General features: G+C 41.4%; 1 protein-coding gene across 2 annotated transcripts in view; it reads left to right on the top strand.

Annotated features, from left to right (window-relative positions):
- Positions 1-23,324, top strand: part of Farsb (phenylalanyl-tRNA synthetase subunit beta) — a 67,063-nt gene that overhangs the window by 23,238 nt on the left and 20,501 nt on the right. For both annotated transcript variants that reach the window (XM_021158176.1, XM_021158340.1), the window contains 8 exons: positions 776-846; positions 2,041-2,102; positions 2,885-2,936; positions 6,667-6,728; positions 6,957-7,164; positions 7,610-7,690; positions 11,209-11,301; positions 15,004-15,121. In XM_021158176.1, the coding sequence (XP_021013835.1) occupies positions 776-846; positions 2,041-2,102; positions 2,885-2,936; positions 6,667-6,728; positions 6,957-7,164; positions 7,610-7,690; positions 11,209-11,301; positions 15,004-15,121 (747 nt within the window). The remainder of the gene's footprint in view (positions 1-775; positions 847-2,040; positions 2,103-2,884; positions 2,937-6,666; positions 6,729-6,956; positions 7,165-7,609; positions 7,691-11,208; positions 11,302-15,003; positions 15,122-23,324) is intronic.

Here is a 23,324-nt window from a genome sequence, read left to right as displayed (position 1 = left end):
CTGCACTTTGAATGGTCAAGAATGCCGACCTCCAAGTGAACTAGATCCAAACTGACCTTAACCTGTTGCTTCATAGTTTGTGGTGGTCAGGTAGTTTAGCCTTTCTAAGCCTTAGTTATCTTTTTGTCGTTACTTTGTTTATATTTTGGGACAGGGTTTCTCCATGAAGCCCTGGCTGTCCTAGAGTTTGTGTCTAGACCAGGCTTGCCCTGAACTCACAGAAGTCCACCTGTTTCTCCTTCCCTAGTACTGCATTGTTTTCGATTATGCCCAAAGATAGTGAGGATTATCTGTATTTTCCAACTTGCTGTGGGAGCTTAAAAGTCTCCTGTCTCAGGTCTGGTGGCATGGCCCAGGAGGGTAGAGGCACTTGACTCCACACCTGCTGAGCTGTGCTTGATCCCTGGAACCGGTGTGGTGGGAAGAGGGAATTGATTCCTACAAGAGTTTCTCTGACCTTCACACACGCACACTAAGAATAGTAAAAGGGAAATGTTACATACCCGATAGCGAGGCATAGTTGGCTTGTGCCTAGAATCCCTGTACTCGGGAAGCTGGGGCAGGAGGATCACTGTACTCTGAGCTATGTAGTGAATTCTAGATTGACCTGGGCTAATAATACCCTATCCATAAAAATCAAAAGGCAAAAAAAAAAGTATATCTCCTTACTTCTAACGTATTTCAATTGTTTTCTAAGTTTAAAATGTGATTTTTAAAAAAATTATGGTTTGTATCATATCCTATCTCTGAAATTTTTGTTGTTATTGTTTTATAGGGAATCATTCAAAAATAACAGTAAATACTAGGAATGTATTTATTGAATGCACAGGGACTGACTTCACTAAGGTAAGTAAAATCTTTGTTCACCTTTTTATAATGCCAGACAAAATAGAGTTTGCTTGTGGGCCAAGACTGATTTTAAAGTATAAAGTGTTAGAATAGGTGGGACCTCCAGAGACTGAACCACCAGGTGGGGACCAGCCCCTGCCCCCTTCTGCTCATATGTCGCAGATGTGTAGCTTGACTCCAGCGACTGGAACAGTACCACTTTCAGGTACTACAGATGTAGGATTTGAGTGCAAGGAAAGCTTTTTGTTGCGTGATATTTCATGTGTTCACACATGGTAAGTAAAGCCAAGAGAGTGGGCAGTAGGCAAATGAAGAGAGAGCCTGTAACAGTAGGAGGTTGGATGTGGAAGAAGGACCTGCAGAGACTTTCACCTACAGCTGCCACATTGGAGACTGTTGTAGGCACGTGCTTTGTATCGCTTGTCTGTGATATTTACCTTTAGAAATACTGTCAAGGTGATACAGATTTTACTACATTTTTTAACCTTTAAATCCATATTTATTTTGTGACTATGAGTGGTTTGCCTGCATGTTTGTATGTGCACTACATACATGCCTGGTCACTGTACAGGCCAGAAAAAATGGCTCCAGGTTTCCCAGAACTCAAGTTGTCTCTTCATGCCTCCCTTCCCCCGTAAGGATTGGTTTTACCTTAAGAATGTATCTGGCCTCAGGCCCTTACTGCTTATTAGGGATGTCCCATGTGTTTTATGTTTGTGCATCCATTCTTATAGCTACCAAAAGTAGAAAGTTTTAGTTTGTCCACTTAGCCCGTGAGAGGACTGCGATGGAGAGAGAATAAACTAGATCATCCACAGTCATGTCTTAGTAAGGGGCTGAGCCAGATTCCAACAGTCTGGCTCCAGAGACTTATGAAATTGATAACATTTACTCCAGTAACTAGCCATTTGTCTCCTTTTGAAACCTCATAATCCAGAGTTGGGGTGGGGGAACTAAACGATTTGTCTCAGTCATGGATTGTAACTCTCAGAGAGCTGCATAAATAGAGAACACCTGAAGATAAGAATGAGCCTGCTCCTACGTTTTTATTCTATTTCCTTTCTTAGAATGTGTATGTAAGGGCTCATTAGTAGATGTTTGAAGACTAAGTTATAGTAAATATTCATTATGTTAGAATTGAATGAGAATATATTATAAATTACCATAATATTTGTATTTTTCCTTTTGCAGGCAAAAATCGTGCTTGACATTATTGTCACCATGTTCAGTGAACACTGTGAAAATCAGTTTACGTAAGTTCACTAGCACCATCATTTGCCTATGTTCTGAAGCCAAGGGTCTAAGGCCTCCCTCCCTGTACTAATTTTAGCAATGTATGTAGTGTACATATATATATGTGCAGGCAAGACATCTATGCAGAATGGAAAGTGTTCAGTCTTTTGGTTGTTGTCTGGTGTTTGTAAAGTCAGTCTGGCAAGGCCTCATGGAGGCAGTGAAACTTAAGTAGTATTTAAGGACTAGATCTGAGGATGTAAAGATGGAGGAATAGCTAAATAGGTGTAGAAGTGTATGAAAAAGCTGTGTGTTCTTACTATTAATGTGATGTATTAGCATTAGCTTATTCTAGACTCTCAGTTATAATTCATAGTAAATATGTAGTAATAAAAATGACAAGCTACGTAGGCTGTACCAGTTTTCTAGTTTTTTATAATTTGCATTTCAGGGATTTAAGCATTAACTTCTGTCTTTCACTATAAGATCCTGGTAAAGCTTTGGGTGTACATCAACACTGTGCAAGAGGCCATGCAGGATGCATGCTTTATACACTGGGAGTAAGCTTTCTAAGTGGCTGCTGCCGAAAGGGACGCGGGAGGGAGCTTTGGGACCCAGAATGGTAGAATAGTATAGTGTATACAGGAAGATTGGTCAAAACAGTGATGCTAGGATGTGAGAGGTCGAATGTTTGAGGCTGTAGTTATGAAACAGAATAGTTATTAATCATATGCATTTTAAGAATTTATAGCTCATTTACCTTCATAAACATTTTATTTCTGACTTTTTTCTTCTTTTTTAGAGTTGAAGCAGTTGAAGTAGTTTCTCCTAATGGAAAATCAAGTACCTTTCCAGTAAGTTCTTAAAAGATGATGGTGGTGGTGGTGGTGGTGGTGGTAGTGGTGGTGGAGGCGGTGGCACATGGATTCTGTTTTCAGTGTGTCACCCTTTTGAGGGTGGGTGGCATGCTGCCTATCTGTGGGGAGATTGTGAGTGGTGAGTGCTGCGGATTTAAGTGGAGGAGCCTGACTGTACCTGTCTGTCTCACAGTGTATTGAGCCTGACTGTACCTGTCTCACAGTGTATTGAGCCTGACTGTACCTGTCTCACAGTGTATTACATGGTGCCGTAATTCTGTGGCCTGTCTTGTTATTAACTAGTTAACTGAGTGGTTTACAGTCTCATCCGTTTTGTGGTTACTCAGTTCTACAGATCTAGTTAGGATGTTCACACTGGAGTCCATAATTGCTGAAGGCTCTCATTGTAGTGTAATTCTGAATTTGTTCAAACTGGTTGAGAAGTAAGCACAGTTAATGTTAAATATGGGGTCTTGGTAGAAAACATCCAAACTAGTATTATTCATAATTTATCTTGGTTGCTTTTTAGACAGGTTCTTGTTTTGTAACTGAGGCGGGCCTGGAATTCACAGTGTAGCTAAAGCTACTTTTTGAATTCATGATCCTCCTGCCTCTCTCCCTAAGAACTAAAGTATGCTACCACATCCACATTAAAGTATTAAATGGCAGTATCAGTCTTGTAGCTGTGATTCTGACCAGCAACACCATTCTCTGATCAACTTGCATTCCTTTGCTTTTCTTTTTCCTGCCTTTCATTTGTGAAGTGAATCAGAACATAAAAAAATTTTTAACTAATTTTTAAAAATTTTAAGTATCTGAGTATTTTGCCTGTATGCATCATGTGTGCTGTGGACCTGGTGTTGAAGCAGGCCATAGGAGGGCACATGATCCCTGGAACTGGAGTTCCAGAGGGTTGCCAGCTGCCGTGTGGGTGCTGGGACTCTTAACCGGGGTCCAGTACTCTTAACCCCTGAGCTGTGTAGTACTTAAATTACATGTATATAGTGGCTATGTTTTACATAGTTTATAGAAGTTAATTGTCTCTCCTATGTGGGTATCAAGTGGAAGTCACTAGACTTGGTGGGAGGTGCCTTTCTCTACTTCCTTCCAGACAGTAAAGTAGTTTTAAAAGTATGGTAAAGTCTGTTAAGATACAAATGTTACCCTTCCTAGAAACATTAGTGTTTAGTATGGTATCCTTTAAAAAAATTTGTTATTATTTGTGTGGGCGTGTGTGTGCACATGTGTACGCAGGTGGTAACATCTGGTGTACCTCTGGAGGTCAGTGGATTCTGAGGATAGAACTTGAGTTGCCAGGCTTGTGCTGTAAGCACCTCTGTCCACTAAGCCATTTTACTACCTCAGCCTCCTATCTAGATTATCATGGAGGAAATGAGGATGTAACCATATAGCGGAAATTACAGTGTCAGCTTCTGTGTATGGGTGTAGAGATTTTGTAGTTTATGTTTGGGCTTTTTATAATGTGGATAGAACCCAGGCTACCACAAATGGGAGGCAAGGACTACACTACAGAACCACACTTTGACTTGATTTGCATTTTAACAATGATTGTTAGTTATAACAGACAAAAATAAGAAGAAAGAAAAAAAGAAAGAGGGAGGGAGGGTGGAAGGAAGGAAGGAAGGAGCGAGCCAGCCCAGCTTCCACTGGGACATGGCCTCTTGGGTGTCAGGGTGGACCTCAGGGAGCAGCAACTACTGCGGTGTTGCTGAGATGAGGGACCAAGAAGGGCTAAAGCTTGTTTCAGGGCTGCCTGCATGAAGGGAGCCATCCAGTGGTCTCCCAGCAGGACACCCATCCCGATGGCTGGATTTGAGGGACTCTGTGAGGTGGAGAAATAGGTACCATCTCTGTGTTGGGTGAATCTGCAGTGTTGCATTCCAAGGCTATATATGTGCACAGAGGAAGAATTTGTGGTTGCTTTTTATTTTGTTTTTCAGAGACCAAAAATGAATGTAGCCAGTCTGGTATCAAACTCACCAGCCTCCTGCTTTAGCCCTCAGTGCTGTGACCCAGGTGTGAACAACTTTAATGGCTTTTTTAAATGCTTGATTTGAAGAAAGTTGGTTTTTGATTTTTGTTTTTTGTTTTTTAATATTTTAAGTATTTTATGTGTATAGATTTTCTTACTGCATGTATAAGTGCACTCAGTGTGTATGCAGTGCCTACAGAGGCCAGAAGAGGACATAAGATCTCCTGGAACTGGAGTTAACAGTTGGTTGTGACCTATCATGTAGATGCTGGGAATTAACATGGGCTCTGTGGAAAAGCAGCAGCCACCTAGCCTCTTCATCGAAGCTACCTTTCTTTTTTTAATGTGAGGAATTGTCAAGTTTTAATAAAACTATATTTTTATAAAGAGGAAGAGCATATGCTTTAAAATTTTGTTTGCATTTTCCTGTGTAGACCGTCTCATGAAAGCATTAATATGTTGTAGAGTACTTTTGTAAATTTAAAATGGTGGGCTTTCTGAAAAGGAGTGCTGGGTATTTGTGAATTTTTTTTTCCTCTCTTAAATTTATCCTAGAACAGCTCTGAGGTCCACAGAGCAAAACACCCCCGAGGGAGGGTACTTTTTCCTTATATGAAATACAGGATTTTAGCCGGGCAGTGGTGGTGCATGCCTGTAATCCCAGCACTTGGGAAGCAGAGGCAGGTGGATTTCTGAGTTGGAGGCCAGCCTGGTCTACAGAGTTGAGTTCCAGGACAGCTAGGACTGCACAGAGAAACCCTGTCTCAAAAAACCAGAGGGGGGGGGNGGGGGGAAGAAATACAGGATTTTAACATACAACGTGAATGGAAATTGTTGCCTTTCACTAGCCTTGCTACTTTATAGAATAGAGTAAGGTTTTGAAGATAGGTGATAAACAGTGAGCTTTGGTGTTAGACTCTCTCTGTGCCTTCATTATTGCATGCATGCACACACTCATTAATGCTTACGTGTAGAGGGCATTGAGGATTAGTGTTCATAAGCTATTTTCAAAGGTAGTGGAGAGCCCTAGGTTTATGCATGTGAGTTTTACTTACTGTAGTAAGGTTCCATGCCATTTGAAGGAGAGCCAATGCCAATTTATGAAGTGTTCCCACCCTCTTCTACTGTCTTCTGGAACAGATTGGTAGGCAGGTCTGGAGACATCATAGTATTTTTCCACATGGGAAATGATAACAAAGAATTTGGCTCTTTAAAACAAATTAATCGTGGGGTTTGGGTATTTATTTAGCTCAGTTGTAGAGGACTTGACTAGCAAACATAAGATCCTAGGTTCAGTCCTCATCTCCAAATAAATTAATAAATAAATTAATTAATTAAGTAAAGAATAATAGATTGTGTTTATTTAGAGCGTGTGAACTACAGCACTGAAGTGGAAGTCACTGGACAGTCTCTAGGAGACCCTTCTCTCCTTCTGTCATGTGGGGCCTGGGGATTAAACTCAGGTCATCAGATTTGCAGCTAGCTTCTCTACCCACTGAACCATCTGGCTGACCCAAGCATTAAAAAATAATTTAGGACATAGACTATTCACATATGAGTCAGATGTAACAAATTGATTACAATGTTTAAAGAGCTCAGGTTTGTTTCAGTGTGTGGCTCTAAGAACAGTCTCTTCTCTTGGCTGGGTAATAAAGCTGCAACAACTGAGTGAACAAGAGAGACTAGAAAGTACCATCTGATGGTGGATAATTGATGTCAAACTTCCTCTCACAGGAGCTGCCTTACAGAAAGGAGATGGTGAGAGCTGATTTAATTAACAAGAAAGTTGGAATCAGGTATGCTTTGAAACATATTTATGGTGGGAGAGAAGAGAATTGAAGCATAAAGTATACAGTGAGGTTTTTGTGTTTTTGAAAGAGTGCTCGATAGTATGCTAGGATATTTGATACTTAGCAGAGCTCAGAAAGGAAGGCTACTATTTCAGGTAGAAACCTATCTTAAAGCAGGATATAAGCATGTTTACACACTCCAGTGAAGCTTATGGCCTGGCCATTGTTTTTTAGAGAAACTCCTACAAATCTTGCCAAGCTCCTGACCAGGATGTGTCTGAAGTCAGAAGTCATAGGTGACGGCAATCAGATTGAGGTTGAAATTCCTCCGACCAGAGCAGATGTCATCCATGCATGTGACATTGTGGAGGACGCAGCTATTGCTTATGGCTATAACAACATTCAGATGACTCTGCCGAAAACGTACACCATAGCTAATCAAGTAAGATTGCACCCTTGAATAAACAGCCCTATTGTTAGCAACTGATTATTGAATGCCAGGAAGGCTTGGAGACAAACGGGACCTGGGAATTAAACACCATTTGGATGTGCTTTGCTATGAGAGGCATTTTTTTATGGGGAAGGATACAGAACAGATGCCTAGATGATTAGAGTGAGTTGAGAGCCTGTGGTGACTAGCTCTGTAAAGAAGGACGCATTTCCAGCGTGGAGCGCTGGTTGACTCTAACTGTAAGATTCATTTTCTCTTCTTGGGCCTAAAGGCAGACGTGGGAGAGGTGGGGTGGAAGGCTGTTGGATAGTGGAGTGGTAATGTTAGCAGTGTGCTAGACAGAGGGGAGTTTGTTTCCTTGTAATGGTATGTTACGGATGAATCTGTTTAAGAAAACCAAGTGGGGAGATGTCATGGTGTACTGCTCTTCCCTCAGTTTCCTCTCAACAAGCTCACAGAGCTCCTCAGACTTGACATGGCTGCGGCTGGCTTCACCGAAGCACTGACTTTTGCTCTGGTACGTCTTCACCTCACTGCTGTCTGGCTGAGTGTTTCCTTGGAATTCCTGAATTGTGTATAGTATGATTCCTTACTTGAATCTATAAAGTCTAGACTGCTGAAACGTAAAGATACTAAAAGAGAAACTCTTGTTTCTTGACATCATACAGTTTCCAGTAAAGAAAAATTGTGAGTATTTCTTTTTTGTAGTCATAGATGACCATGAAGGCCTAGAAACAAAAAGTCCCAGTGAGATGACCACGTGCTTTGTATTTGATGTAAGTGTAGAAGGTGCACAATGAATTTCATAAGAAGACTTGTTAGGTTGGAATATTTGGTCTTAATTTGGCTGTGGCTGTACTCACTAGATACCGCCCCGGTTAAGGTCTTAGGAACTGTTCCACATTAGACTTGTTTCTTTGTCTTTGAACATGTTCACAAACATTTGCTTCCAGTTGAAAAGCTGACATAAAAGGCCTGAATCAGGAAATGAATGTTATTACAGAATCAGCAGGGACTCCCCTCCCCCTCCTCAGGCTGACCACTGAACGAAGTAAGTGTGTGTGCAGTCTGTGGGCTTCTCTGGCAGAGAGGATCTGTGGTGCTCAGACTGCAGGTCTTGGATATTCCAGTTAGCTTGATTTAACAACCTGTGGATGGGGCAGCTGCCTGTCTCCCTGGTCCCCAGCCCCAGCCTTGAAGTTCTTACCTTTTAGAGTAGTTTCAGGACTTGTTAGCGGGCACTGCACCCAGAAGGCAGCTTGGCACTGAAGACGACGAGTAGCTGACATACTGCACACAGCAGCGTCATGATGAGAGCAGGCCTTTGCGTGACCACTGCTCAACCCTGGTCTCGTTTCGTGTACACTGAGCTTAGGAGTCCCATGTCGTCCATATGCAGATGTTTTGTTTCCATTGTGAGCAGTCACTATTTCATACACATTGAAATATAAAGTTTAGCCTTGAGAAATGCATTTGTTTTTAGAGTTTATAAGTGACAGTAGGAATCAACACATTCTCATCCTGAAGATTTCAACTTTATAAAACAAAGTAAGCACTCACGTTCCCCCTCTACTTGTGACTCTGGTTTTCTTCCCCAACTAACTGCAGTTACCACTTAGGCTTGTACTCCTCACTGCCTCTGTTGGTGCTTTTTGATTCTGTAACTTAGTTCTGTCCAGGAGGGTTTACTCTGCACTGATACTGTGTGCACGTGGTACCAATTCTTCTCAGGAGGGTTCCTGTCCTCCACAGCAGTTAGAGTAACTTCTCTCAGTCCCTCCATACCCCATACAGCCACAGGCATGTGCCCAAGATTCCAGCGCAGACCGGTTAGGAGCCAGAGCTTGTGACTGAATTGTAGCATTAGCTGAGCAGTGAGCTCGGCTGTCCAGGCACACAGTTATGTTCATTGGGAAAAGAGGTGTGAGGAGCTAGAATGTTAGAGGTCACAAACTTTTCTATTCAGAGTTTTAACAGGGGCAGGAGAGATGGCTTGGAGGTTTAGAGCACTGGCTACTCTTGCAGAGAACCCAAGTTCAAGCTCTAGCACCCACAGTGTCTGTAACTCCAGTCTCAGGGCATCCGATGGCCTCTTCTGGCTTTGGTAGGCACCATACACTCCTGCAGACAAAAATACCTGTATGCATAAAATAAACAAATCATTAAAATTTGTATAAAGTTGTGATTTTTATAAATTTAGAATTTAACATTGCTGGTGTGTATTGGCACATGCAGTGTGCACAGGCGTGACCATCAGCCTTTCAAAGCTGCTCCTGACTCCTAACAAGCAGCTCACGTTTGAACACGGCACACTAGTTACTGTCTTCTGTAAAGTAGAACAAAACGCCTGCCTTAACCTTAAGAGTAACACTTATGATGATTATGGGGATTGACTGATTGATTGATTGATTGATTGAGGCGGGTGGGGTGGTGGTTCTACATAGCCCTAGCTGTCCCAGAACTCCCTCTGTAGACCATGCTGGCCTCAAACTCAGAGATCCACCTGCCTCTGCCTCCCGAGTGCTCAGATTAAAGGCGTGTGCCACCACTGCCCAGTTATGATTTTGGGTTTTATATGTGTTATCTTCCTAACATTATAATAGACACATAAATCCTAATATTTAAGAACATCTCCCTTCTTGGGCCTGAGCTACTGTCACTTCAGGAACTCTTAATGAAAACTGTTTCTGATTGTCTTCACTATTGTGAAGCACAGGGTCAGTCAGATATACTGGAAAACCTTTTTATTTCACACAGACAGAAGTAGCTGTGTTTGAAAGTGGGTAACACGTAAATACATTTTTAAATTAGCTGGGCACAGTGTATCTAAATCTTGTAGCAAAATTCCATTCTGCTCTGCAGAAAATGTCATTTTCAGTATGGAGCAGGCTTTCCCTCCAGCACAGCAGCTGTGAGGCTCTGTTCTGATAGAGTTTAATGCCTTTTCAAGAAAGCATGGTAAAGTTGGGTATGGAGGTGCATACTAGCACATATATGATACAATACTTGGGAGCCTGAGGTAGGATGGTAAGCATGCAGAGAAGACAAAATTCCCCTCAGGTGAGCTGGCAGTTGGTTTACCTTCTCTCAGCTCCTGGTACAGTACCTGATAAAAAACAGGCATCTTCACTCTTTAGTACTGTGAAGGCCTGAGCAGTTCAGTGAGCAATATTGTCCTAACGTTAGACTCTAGTAACCTGATGGCACCAACGCTCATCACTTGATTATTTTTCATTTTATTATGTTTTAGCACTCTGTGTCAGGCATTGGACATACAGTATCTTTAAATTTTGATCCTTATTAGATTTGTTGCATCTAGTAGTGAGTCTGCTCTAACATGTGCCTGCTCTTCTAGAATCTGAGGTGGGTAAGAACTGAGTAGTTTCTTTGTTCCTAAGAGCTAGATGGGTTATGTGCAGGGGAAGTTAAATGGCAGCATCAAGGAGCGCTGAGCTGTGTGAATTCTCCTAGGTGCACAGTTCTGCCCCAGATCAGTGCAGACTTAACCTGGGATTGCACTGGTAACCAGAAAACCATGGGGAAACTGAGAGGGGCTCTCTTACTGGTCCCACTAGAGAGACCTTTATTGAAGAGCTAAAGAGCAGTCACTTAAGTAGAGCCTTGGGTTTGCTTTGTGTGGTGCTGGTACAGTGATTTTAGCTAAAGGCAGGTAAAATTATAATGCTCAGAAAACAGGGAGGAATTAGGAGCTTAGACAGGAAAGGTAAGTGGGGACCTAGTACAGAGAGGACCTGGGTGTGGGCTAAACCCCCATCTCTACAGGAGACATTAAGTAGCTCCCTGTTGTGGCTACAACTCCTCATAGAGAGCTATTCATAGTTATTGCATCTTATGTGAGTCTAAACTAGGTGAACTACAAGTGATGAATTATTAATTGTTAAAACTTATTAGATCAAATTCTTGGGTTATTATTAATTTACTGAGTTCTATAGAGCAAACTGAGTGAGAGCATGAAATACTTTTAAACTTTGAGTTAGGCATTGCCCTGTACTAATCTATTTTACATGTTCTTAGTGCTCCCAAGAAGATATTGCTGACAAACTTGGCCTGGATATCTCTGCAACAAAGGCAGTGCACATAAGTAATCCCAAAACCGCTGAGTTCCAGGTAACAACTGGGGTGAAAGCCGTCTGTTGTCAGTGACCTAGGGAAGCAAGCTCTCTTCACTTATACCTGAGGGGTGAATCCCTAGAACATTTTAATGAACTTTCCTTAGATAATTTGGAGTTGGTCCCCCTGCCCCTCTGTCTCTCTTTCTCTGTGTATGTATTAGTATTGAACCCAGAGCCGTGTGCTTGGTAAGCAAATGTACCATTAATTATTAACCAGACAGTGCAGTTAGCTTCCTTAAAAATATATAATATTTATTATTATTATTATTTCTGTCTTTGAGATGGTGTCTTTCACTGTAGCCCAGGTTGTCCTGGAACTCATTGTATAGCTCAGGCTGGACTTCCAAGTGCTCACATTCAGCTTATTCTTTTATTATCAGATATTATCTTCATTTACATTTCAAATGTTATCCCCTTTCCTGGTTTCCCCTCCAAAAGTCCCCCCCACTCCCCTTCCCCTGCTCACAACCTAGTCTTTGTTGTTACATCTTGCTGGCTTAGCCACCCTTACCTGCGTTTTTCAATTCATAATTGATATTTACTTAAAATTCCCGCTTCCTCTCTTTCCCATTCATTTGTAGTAGGTGGATTAAAAATGCACTCCGCGTCTCTCCATACGCTATCCTGCCAGTTTCTAACGACTGTTCTTTGTGGCTTTCATTGTCCTCTTAAGTTTATTGGCAGTTTCTTACAGGGTTTAGGAAGACTTAAATGGAATGGTCCTGCACTAGCAGTCGTGTTAAATGATTCAGAGTATGGACTAGGATGTTAGCTGTAGACGTGCATTTCAAGTTATAGCAGCTTTGCTAATAGCTGACTGTCTGTCTTCCTATGTATGTGAATTCTGGCTTGCTTTCTTGCATATGCAGTCCTGCATGTTTGAAAAATCTTTGAACCAAAGGATCTGGGTTTAGGAAACGTGACACTAGAGAAACCTCAGTAGTGATCTGCGATAGTTTCCATGGAACTTGGTTCTCATGTGTGTAAAAGGTAGATGCTGGGTTAGTTTTAGAAAATCCTACAGGACCTGGAAAAGTTTACCCTTAAAAATTCTGAGTTTTATTTATAGAACTACCCACTGTAGCAAAAGAGCTACACTGATATTTACTCATAGCACTATTCATTGAATAGGAGTGGATTTTTACTTGTTGATGCTAAATGCATCCCTCTACCCCAGTTTCATTTATCAAGTGTGACACAAACTTTTTATTTCTCAAGATTTCTATAACTGTTATATTCCTCTGAGTTTGTATGCTACCTGCTCCACTTTATATAAACAGAGGGCAAGCAGATCAGAAGTGCCTCAGCGGCCGCTGTACATACATGTGGCTTAACATACTCGAGTCCTTTAGAGTGGGCAGCTCTGCATTACCCCTGCTTTACCTAATGGAGTGCAGGTTTGTACTTACTTGTGGTTAAATTAAATGGAAAGTGGCTTATAATTTGGGTACAAGCATGTTCTTTTTCTGTGTAATTCTTAACTTTGTGTTCTTCTCTGACAGTAGATGTTTTATAGAATGGGCAGGAGAAGAAAAATACTATTTGCAAGTAAAAACATGTAAATTTTTATTGCAATTATTATAAACAAGATTATGTAGTATTCTCACTTGTCCCCAGGTTAACAGTAATATTAGTAGGTCTTCAAATGGCTGTCACTGTCTAAGACTTCCTAGCTGTCGCTTTTCAGTTGGGATTCCCTTGAGGCTGTACATTAGAGTTGACTGACTGCTCCAGCGTAGTCTATAGGTTATTAGTCCATCATTTGCTCTGCACCTTGTCATCTTTCTGACACAATTCCTTTCTTTAACTTTGTTTAAAAATATGGGCCCTTTGTTCTGCAAGCTTTCCACATTTAGGATTTTGTTGAATATATCCTAGTGCTCTCCAATATTTCTCATAAATTAGAGCTGAAAGTTTGACAAGATTCAGGTTTTAAATTTTTATGTTGCTGATGGATTTGAACTAAGCAAATAAGAGTTATGTGTATTAAGAACATTGATAAGTGTGGATATTATCACTATACTAAGGAGAATGACAAACTTAAAAACCGAGTTTAGAGCTTTTTTGTTTTTGCTTTGGATCTTCAATGACGAAAATGGCCCCACCAGATTGCAGATTGGCCCGTGGAAAAGCCTATGGTGCTTTCTCTTGACAATTGATAGAGGAAGGCCTAGTTCACCATGGGTGGTGCCACCCCTGGGCTGGTGGTTCTAGGTGTGCTAAAAAGACATGAGCTAGCCCCGAGGAACAAGCTAGTAAGCAGCACTCATCTATGGCTTCTGCGTCAGTTCCTGAGTCTAGGTTCCTGTTCTCCTTGAATTAAAGGGTTGACTTCCCTCAACAATGGGCTGTTAACTGGAATAGTAAAATGAAATAAATGCTTTTCTTCCCAAGTTGCTTTGGTCAGAGTGTTTATCACATCAATAGAAACCCTAAGTCACTTAGTTAGCTCAGGTGGGCTTCAAACTATTATAAGGCCTCTACCTCCAAGGGCTGAGGTAAGATGCACCAGTACATCGAGTTAGAGATGTACTCAAGATGCAAGATGGCTCAGTGGATGGTTACCAGCAAAACTCACAACCTGAATTTGATCCCTGGAACCCACCCACATGGTTGATAGGCCAAACAGTAACTTTAAAAGGTGAAAATGTCTAACACGGGGTAAAAATCCCAAGACCCTCAAAACAATATAATAAGATCACTAAGCTCTATAGTAATATAAGGTATCTTGAAAAGATATTGTGTTGACTAACCTTTATTACAGTGTGTCATTAGTCGTCATAACTGATCTCTTCTGTGCCCAGGGCATACACTGTTATCATAGTTACAGCTACATGGAGATTGGTTTCCAATATTGCTAGAGCATCTTGAAACATCCTCTGTAGAAAGGAGGGAACTAGAGTACAAGAACTAAAAAGCAGATTTAACAACTAAATACAAAGAAACCACTTTGCTTCTTTGTTTGAGAGATAGTCTTGCTGGCCTGGTACTCCCTGATTGTGAGCACATGACAGTCTTCTTCTTGCCTCAGCTTCCCAAGTGCCTGGGTTCCATGTGTACCCCATGGTGGGCTAGAGACACAGGATCTCCTGGTGGCCCCTCAGACTATCTTTAAATGATGTTACCCAAGCTAGCCTTGAACTCACAATTCTCACTGTTAGGATCAGAAAACTAGATCGATCAATCTATCTTACAGTTACTATAAATGGATGAGAAAGCAGAGAATAGTAAGTAAAAGTCAATTATGAGGTGGAAAATTCAGGTAAGAGGGATTGAGCAAGCTAGCTCAAAACATGTAAGAACCAAGTATAGGTTGAATGTGAGCATTTGGGAGTCCAGCCTGGGCTATTTCAGTTAGTTTGTGAAAGGAGGCAGAATATAAAAATTTGCATATGTGCAACTTTGAAAACCTAGTTTAGTTTTAAAAATTATAATGGAATAGCTAATCTTTAGATAGGAGTAATCATTATATTTGCTTCTCACTGTATAAATTATATTTATTGGTGTTTATTTTGTCAATTTGGAATGGAAAATATTTTCAGTTCTTTTAGTGACCTGGACTTGAGAATTTAAAAATAAAAAGATATTGCCCTTTCCAAAAGTTTTCCTTGAAGTCAGGAAGCTGGCCAGCTTGGTCTCCTTTACTCCAGAGTTTGCCAGTTCTTGAGTCAGTGTGAATTCCCATCCTTTCCTGTAGGTGGCGCGCACTACCCTTCTTCCTGGCCTTCTAAAGACCATTGCAGCAAACCGGAAGATGCCCCTTCCTCTCAAACTGTTTGAAATCTCTGACATTGTAGTAAAGGATTCTGGCAAAGGTAAGAGTGAGCCACCTCTGATTTGCATACTTAAGCATGTGTTCTACTGTGTGAATTCCAGCTTTGTTTAGAGACCTTAGCATGCTTACTCCTGTACACGCAGACAGGTTTCTTTCTTCCATATTGCTACCACCCTCCTCAGAGTACTTTAGTGTAAATGCGAGTTAGTACATCACTATCAGAGCATCCTTGAGTTGGTAATTCTCAAACTAAGCATGGGTCCCTGAGCTCACCTCAGTACCAGCCTTGGGGGGGCGGGGGGAACGGGGGTGGGGGGAAGGAAGGAAGAATGGAAGGTTCCCAGAGCATTCTGAAACTTTCCTTTCCTGCACCCCGTGACATTTGTGGCATGGTACTGTGCTCAGGCTTTGACTGACCAGACAACAGTGACTGTGAATAGGTTTCATAAGTTTTCCCTTTGAAGTATGTAAGTTCAAAGTACTTAGCTTAGTATAGCAGGGTTTTTTGTCTAACACTTGGAATGCATGATCATTCAATAAATATAAATTTAGGAATTTTGGAAACCTGGTTTTCCTGGAAGTCATTCTTTCTAAGGCAAGCTCAAGTTCAATTGTTTGTCTAGACATGTAAGTGCTGTGGCCCCTCAGTGATCAGTGCCTCAAGTGACCACTTGGCTGGCAGCCTTCCTTTAATTTCATCCATCAGCGCTTATGGTTGGGAGCGGTTTTTAACTCCAGGCTGTAGTTTGTAGGATTTTTTTGAAGTGACAAATCTATACTAAAACCGAGAGAACATTTTTAGTGTCGGCTGTAAAGAGTTGAGGGTTTGCTCCGTTTTCCATTGGTGTAGAGACTGGGTGCAGAGTGGCATTGATCTGTGAACGTTGACTCTTTCCTTCCACACTTATCCTCTGAGCTTCATATTGTCCTGATCCTCTGTGGTGTGCTCATAATTATAAGTACGGGATTAAGGTAACTGCACGGTTTCGGTACCACATTTGCTGTAGAGTTTGGCTATAGTCGTGGAGCAGTACACTGTTGTGTTTCAGCCCTACGTGCATGTACCTGAGCTGGGTTTAATTGTTGTTCTTTAGCTCAGACATCTGCATTTCTGTTGTGCTTTTTCTCATGGGGAGAACTCTGACCCTTTGCTGTGCCCGTCCTAGTTGAAGCTGTCTTTTGATTTCTCCATGGTTGTTTCCTTCTGATCCCACTTTATCTTGCATTGGCTTGTACTGCTTCTTTAATATTTTCTATCATATCAATAGCATTTGAAAAATGAAGGGAAGTTAAATTACTTGCTGAGGTTACGACTTGAAAACATGTTTCCTTTTGTTGAGATGGAGTATGTTTTCTGTTTAGGTAGGCCTGGATCTTATTTCATAACAAGAACTTTTCTGAGGCGGTATTCTAAATAAGTACATGTTGATCCCTCCCTCCTAGTCATCTGGCCTACAGGAAAGGGTCTACAGCGTCTTTAGGGAGGCAGCAGTGAGTCTGGGTTCTGCAGACTACATCCATAAGGCATGGGTTTTAGTTATGCTTCTATGGTACACAGTTTGTTTGAACACTGGCTGTCTTCTCATCTGTACAATGGGGTAAGGACAGCACTTGCTTCATTAACTGCAGTAAGGATGGAGTAAAACTGCATTTAGAAAGTTTTAACCACATAGTGATGACTCCTGTTCTTGTTAGGGTGCTGGCAGTCCTAGGGCCAGATGCTGCTGGCTTGGGTCATGTCCATTTTCTGCTGTAGTGCTTAAAGATCAGGGTGGCCAACAGTGTCACTGTGCTTTACAGAGACAATGGGACTTGGTTTTTTTATCCTAACCTTTAAGGGACTTACTGTTATTAGATTTTCTTCTTTTGTGTTTTTTTTTTTCCCCCTTATGAGAAACCGAAACCATACTCTTAAATGTAAGACTTTGCTTGTAAAAATAAATCAGCTCCTTGGACTGGAAGATCCCATTGCCACTATTGCATGTAGGCTGAGAGCCCGGGTAGAGGCCGGGGAAGCACTGTCGGAATGAAAGGTGACCTGGAGAGTGCCGAGGCTACCTTAAGCCCCACAGGCTTGATAGTGAAAGACTGCTCCTTCTCCTCGGGCAGCCACATGCTTTTGGTCTTGATACTAAAGCTCACCAGGATGGAAAGATGATGTTCAGACCTAAGTGGATCTGGGTGGTACCAGCTCTGGAAGAAATGCTTTGCTGCACTCTGCCATGGAATACCAAAATTGGACGCAAAGAACCCTGGGAGTTCTTGGCATTAATTCTATCTGAGTCTACAGGGTGAAAACTACACTGGCATAGCAGTAATCAATCAGTCAATCAATCAATAAATCACAGAGATTTTTCTTTGAGTAATTTACCATTTACAAATTAGAAGTCCTCTCTCTCTTAGATGTATCCTGGCCATATGTTCCTAAATGAAACTTTTTGAAACCACTGAAATAAGTGATAGAGGGATTTTCCAATTAATAATGAGATTTCCCAAATCTCTTTAGTGAGCAGTCCCCAAATTATGGGGTTCAAAAAAATGGTGATGTGTGGCAAGCAGGAACCAGGTGGTCTAGTTAACCACAGTGATAGAAAACTAGAAAGGACTGTAAGTCTAAGAGGGCACCTGCCACATCTGCATGCAGAGCTGCGTTCAGATTCTCAGCACCCATGTGAGAAACCAAGCCTGGCAGCATGTGCCTGTCTTACCAAGACCAGGGAGGCAGGGCCTGGCAGAACCCTGGGGCTCACTGGCCACCCCATGTATCCATGTTCCATGTGGAGAGAATGTGCAAAGTAACCTGAGAATGCAGAGAATGGAGCTAGGACTGCCAGTAACTCATTCTGTAATGCTGAGAAAATCCTAGCACCCCTGAGCCTCATATGAGTGTCTGCTTGGCAAACATAGCTTCCAAAATGAAGACAAGAATGGAATCTAAATTTCTGTGTTTTCCTGTCTGACCCAAGTTTTTCTGAAAGCAAGCAAAAGACAGCTCCCATTTTCCTGCTTGACCTAATCAGACATTTTACTCTAACGAGCACTCCTCTCACTGGCCATCATGATGAATGAGGCTGTCAGGCTGCCAGTTTTCAAACCAAGTCAGGCACACTTTTCAAGCATTAAGACTTCACTGTAAATCAGGCACATTTGGCTTGTGTGAGGCTGAGCCAGCCACTGCATTTGCTGAGCCTCAAGCTCCGAAGCTGCTGTAACACTTTTAACAATTAGTCATGACTCAGGGGACTGAGCTGATTTATCCCTTTTGGTGGACAGAGTGGCATGTGTTTTTGGAACAAGAAACTGAGGACAGACTCTGCCCTAGGGTAAGTTTTTAGTTTTGTAGCAGGGAGGGTAGCTGTGGCGAGCATGCAAGGCTGCTGTGAAAGTTACTGGCTGCTTTCAGATGTTAATCATCATTCACTTCAATGTCAGGAATGACCAAACTGTAAACAAAATATTTTTAAAAGCCAGGAAAACTACAGGGATGAGCAAAAGGCTGCCTGTCTGGAAAAGCTAGCTCAGTTTGAACAATCTGGCCTTCCCACGGTTTAAACACAGTTGAGTCCTGCAGTCACAGTTCCTCCCTCAGTGCTGTGGAAGCTGCCACTATGCCTCAAATCTGACTGAAATGCAAGAAATCGGATCTCTGGGTTGAGAATGAGCAAGTCTAAAAGGAACAGGAACCTAAGGATGTGCGTGAGCTTGGCTTGCTCTGTAAAGGGGTTGGAGGTGGTGGTTATATCATTAGGAGCAGATCAGCATTACCCGCTCATCCAAGGAGCAGCCTCACGTGCATGGTTTCAGAAGGTTTGGACTTGGTCACTGCTGTACTAAGTGCAGTGGGTTCAAGCTCTCACATAAGCTCTAGACAGCCTCCCTTTCTTCTTGAAGCTCAGCTACTCTGAGCTTTTGACTCCCTCATACCTTGCTCCATCTTCCAGAGTGGCTCCTGCTTTGAACTCCATTTCCCCTGCCTTCACGTTTCCCTCCAGTGAAATGGTTCTCAAACTCTCACCTTGTCCCAGACGCCTCTGTAAGCGAGAAGATGGTCTGTTTCTTTTTACCCTTCTTAAGTGAATGTGGAAATAAGGAATTTATGTTTTAAGCCTTCAATTGCAAGGTCTGTTTCAGAGTTGTATTTCTTCTTCCTCCCTGCAGCATCATGGCCACCACAGACCGTAACTGTTGGTCTTCGAGTGGGTTGTTCCTCAGCATACTATCCGCACACACATGCACACACACGATGTCAGTGCTTATCTGCCGTGGGTTATGGCACATTAAACACGGGCACGCATAAGGCCATGGCGTCAGTCTCCAGCTGACAGAAAGTAGACATGGATGAGTGAAAGAAGGGTCCAGTCTTCATAATTTTTGGTATGCCTGTGTGTTCGGTGACGGCTGAAGAAGAAGAGTTTATTATAGGCTTGTGAATACCTATCTTCTGAGATACTGTCCATCAATTCTGGAGCCTCAGATGATAGAAGGTTATCCAGCATCCACATGTGCAATGCGGCTTTCTGAAGAGGGCTTATGTCATCAGTCTGGATTAATTTAATTTCACCATTTCATATTTTTGGCATGTAGAATTTCCAATTAATAATTCAAAAAACATGGGTGTAAGGAGACTGACGTTAACAGTTTTTGAAGTAGCATCCTTTTCATATGAGATGGCATCTTAGCTGAGTAAATATATCATTTTTAATATAGAAAGTTATTTTAGTGTGCTTGGTTCCACAAAGTTAAGATCTGCTAACGTGAGTATAATGTGCCTTGTCATGCATCCAGTGCTGTATTTTTTTTAATAGATAAAAATCCATTCCAGGTTTATGTTAACAAAATAAAAGCCAACCGTCAGGAATATAAAATTTTCCCCCTGTATGCATTGAGAATTTGAGAGATTTCTTTTCACATTTGTTTCTCGGCTTCTCAGCATCATTTTAAAATAAAAGTGTATACTTTGGTGCTGCCATATAAAAGCATTTTAGGAAAGCTGTTGCTGGTTGTTGGTTGTTTTTTTTTTTTTTTCTGTCCCTTACAATTGAACATATATTTTTAATATTCTTAAGCTTTCATGAATATGTTTTGTTGATTTAGGAATTTTGTTCTTCTGTTTAATTAAAAAAATAAGATCTACAACTTGTCAGACATTCCACATTTAGAATAATTCACTGCCTGTCCTTGCATATATCTGTGGCATGTTACACTTCTGTGTGCAGCTACAAAGAGATAGTTTTATAGTTTACACTGATGCAATTACACTTAATCTAATCTGTCTGGATACACACTATTGATCTCGTTTTTAATAGTTGCATAATATTCTACCATGTGGAAAGCAGAGTGAGCATGAATGAATAGATGGTTAGGAGACTTTTCCTAAAGTATGTCTTTAAGTGAGTATCATTTTCCCTTAAACAAATAATTATTTTAGAAATAATTGTCAGTCCCTAGGTATATACATTTAAATATTTGATAATTTAGTAAATTATTTTCTAAACTTTTTAACTGATTTTTTTTCTCTCTCTCTCTTTTTTTTTTTTTGTTTTGACTTTGTTGGTTTTGAGTCAGGCCTTGCTCTGTGACCTTGCCTATCTTCAAACTTACATCCTGCTTACAGGTTCACATGAGCCAACATACCCAGCATATAGTTATGTCTATACATATAAATATATGTCGCATATGGTACTATATTGCATACATTAATTATACCTATAAAATGGATTTTACTATGCCATTTTCTTTTCTTCCTGTTCTCTTCTTTTTTCTTAAAACAGGTACATCTGGTTTGGTTGGAACTTGTAAACCAGGCTGGCCTCCAGTCTGACTGCCTTTGCCTGGTGCTGGGATTAAGGGCACCCACTGGCTATTGTGCCCTGTGTTTTATTCACTCCCCCATGGCCTGTCCTTGTGTCACTGCCGCTGATCTCCCCATCTAGTCCCTCCTTCACTTCCATGCCTTTGCTTACTTATTTCCACTGCACTAATTTATAGTCCTGTAAGGAATACATCGGGATTCTTGGTTCCCTACATTAGCTGTGGTCATTTAGAACATGCTAAAATTCTTTAGGAGGCAGGTCTGCAGCATGAGTTACGGTTTTGTGAGTACCAGTGTTGAAAATGCTGCTGGAAAGGTAGACATAGATGCTCCAGTGAAGTGCTTCATTCTCTGAGTCGAGCCTACTGTGAGTCTCCAGCATGAGCACAATATCAGCCCTTGATTTTGCTAGAAGCCTTTTCTTCTCCCCTTACACTTCTGTTCTGACAGCATCTTTATTTGGCATCTGGGTACATGTGAGCGTAAGGAGGACTCTGTACCCTAGATGATATTATTACCAGAAACCACCAATTCCCCTCTAATCATTGGTGCAACAGGATCTACACTGCCTGGAAGCCTATGGCAAAGCCTAGGATATGAGTCACATGCTCAGGACACTGTGTGCCACTCCCTTTTCTTTTCCTTAAAAAAAAAAAAAACCAAAAACCCCCCTCATGTGTTGTATTCTTTGAGCTCACAGAACTGCATCTAGCCACCCCTCCTTTGGGTGGTTTAGATCAGCTCTCTCCAGGCAGTACTTTGAAGTCTGTGCAATACATGGATAATTTAGGCTGACATACTTGGCAGGCCCATTTAAGAAGCAGAATTGTTTGATGGCATGACACAAGAGGTCTGTTAACTGAGTTATAAAGAACCAAGGCATTTCCAACAAACCCTAGCCTTGGCATGAAATCTAAATAGTTCTTACTTTGTGGCATGCAGTCTTTACTTCCTGTGATGTAATATGGCCTCTCGTGCAGAAGGCAAGGAGGTGGGAATTTTAGCATACCTCATCATTTTTCTGTAGGTGGTAATGGGAATGGAGAGTGAATGTTTAAACAAAATATGAAGAACCAAATCCAGAGGGGGTGGTACCTCTGGAAAATGTGAAAAACCGTGGGGTAGGGAGAACACCTAAATAATGAGGTTAACACGCAGCCCTCAAAGTATTGCAAAATTAAACCTAGAAGTTAGTTTATTATTTCCCACATAAGTTATAAATGCCCTGAAACTTTTCTTAAAAGAAATAAACTTTAATTTTATTTTTTATCTTTTTGAAGAGAAGAAGGTCTCATGTAGCCTAAGATAGCGTTAAACTCACTGTGTCCCCGAGGATGCCCTTGAACATGAGATGCCAGTGCCCCCGTGCAGTGCTAAAGCACTCTGTCAACTGACTCTGTTCGCAGCTCTTTTTTAAAGTTTTAATTGTAATTTTTTTTTTTTTTGCTATAGTTCCTCAAAGCACATAAATTGCTTTAAAACTTCTGTGGTTTTGGTCTAGATATTTTACTGTTATCAAGAAAGGTTCGAAAAGTGAGTTCCACAGCAACCAGGACTATACAGAGAAACCCTGTCTCCAAAAAAAAAAAAAAAAAAAAACAAACTTTAACTTTAGTACACATAAAGCAGCTAATAGCCAGATGTAATCCCAGTTTTTGGGAAAAAGACACCATCTTTTGGCCTTTGTGGGCACCAGACACAGTGGAATCCAGACTTAGATGCAGGCCAAGCACCCAAAGAGATTTAAGTAAAACTTAAGAAATAGGGCTGGAGAGATGGCTCAGTAGGTAAGAGCACCCGACTGCTCTTCCTAAGNTCCTGAGTTCAAGTCCCAGCAGCCACATGGTGGCTCACAAACATCTGTAACAAGATCTGACTCCCTCTTCTGGAGTGTCTGAAGACAGCTACAGTGTATTTAGATATAATAAATAAATAAATCTTAAAAAAAGAAAAAAAAAAAAAAGAAAGGTTCACTTTAAGTAATTTGGAGATTAGGAAAAAGTAGACCAAGGCAAAGGTTATCAAACTAAGGCAGCTTCTTCTCATTTGCATTGGTGAGCTCTCCGAATGGCGGCCTTACTGTTGGCCTATTCTCTCACGGTGAGTATGGAGCTACAAAGTGGGTTCAGTGCATGCCTGTGTTCAAGTGGAGGCCTGTGACACCAACAAATGGGGACCACATGGCAGGAGTACCCAGAAGCAAGTCAGCAATATGAAAGGGCCATTTAGTTCTGTTGCACTTCATTTTCTCCCTTCAGGAGGAGAAAGACTGTGTGTGTGTGTGTGTGTGTGTGTGTGTGTGTGTGTGTGTGTGTGTGTGTGTGTGTGCGCGCGTGCGCGCTTATATTTCTGCAGCAGAATTAGGCCTCTCATATTCGTTTATACATACTGTTGGGTTCCCTGGCATTTATACCTACCTGACTTTAATATT

The sequence above is a fragment of the Mus caroli genome, chromosome 1 (genome assembly GCF_900094665.2).
Source record: "Mus caroli chromosome 1, CAROLI_EIJ_v1.1, whole genome shotgun sequence".
Taxonomy (NCBI): domain Eukaryota; kingdom Metazoa; phylum Chordata; class Mammalia; order Rodentia; family Muridae; genus Mus; species Mus caroli.
Note: the sequence above shows the minus strand (reverse complement) of the source record. Positions and strands in the feature narration are given on the sequence as shown.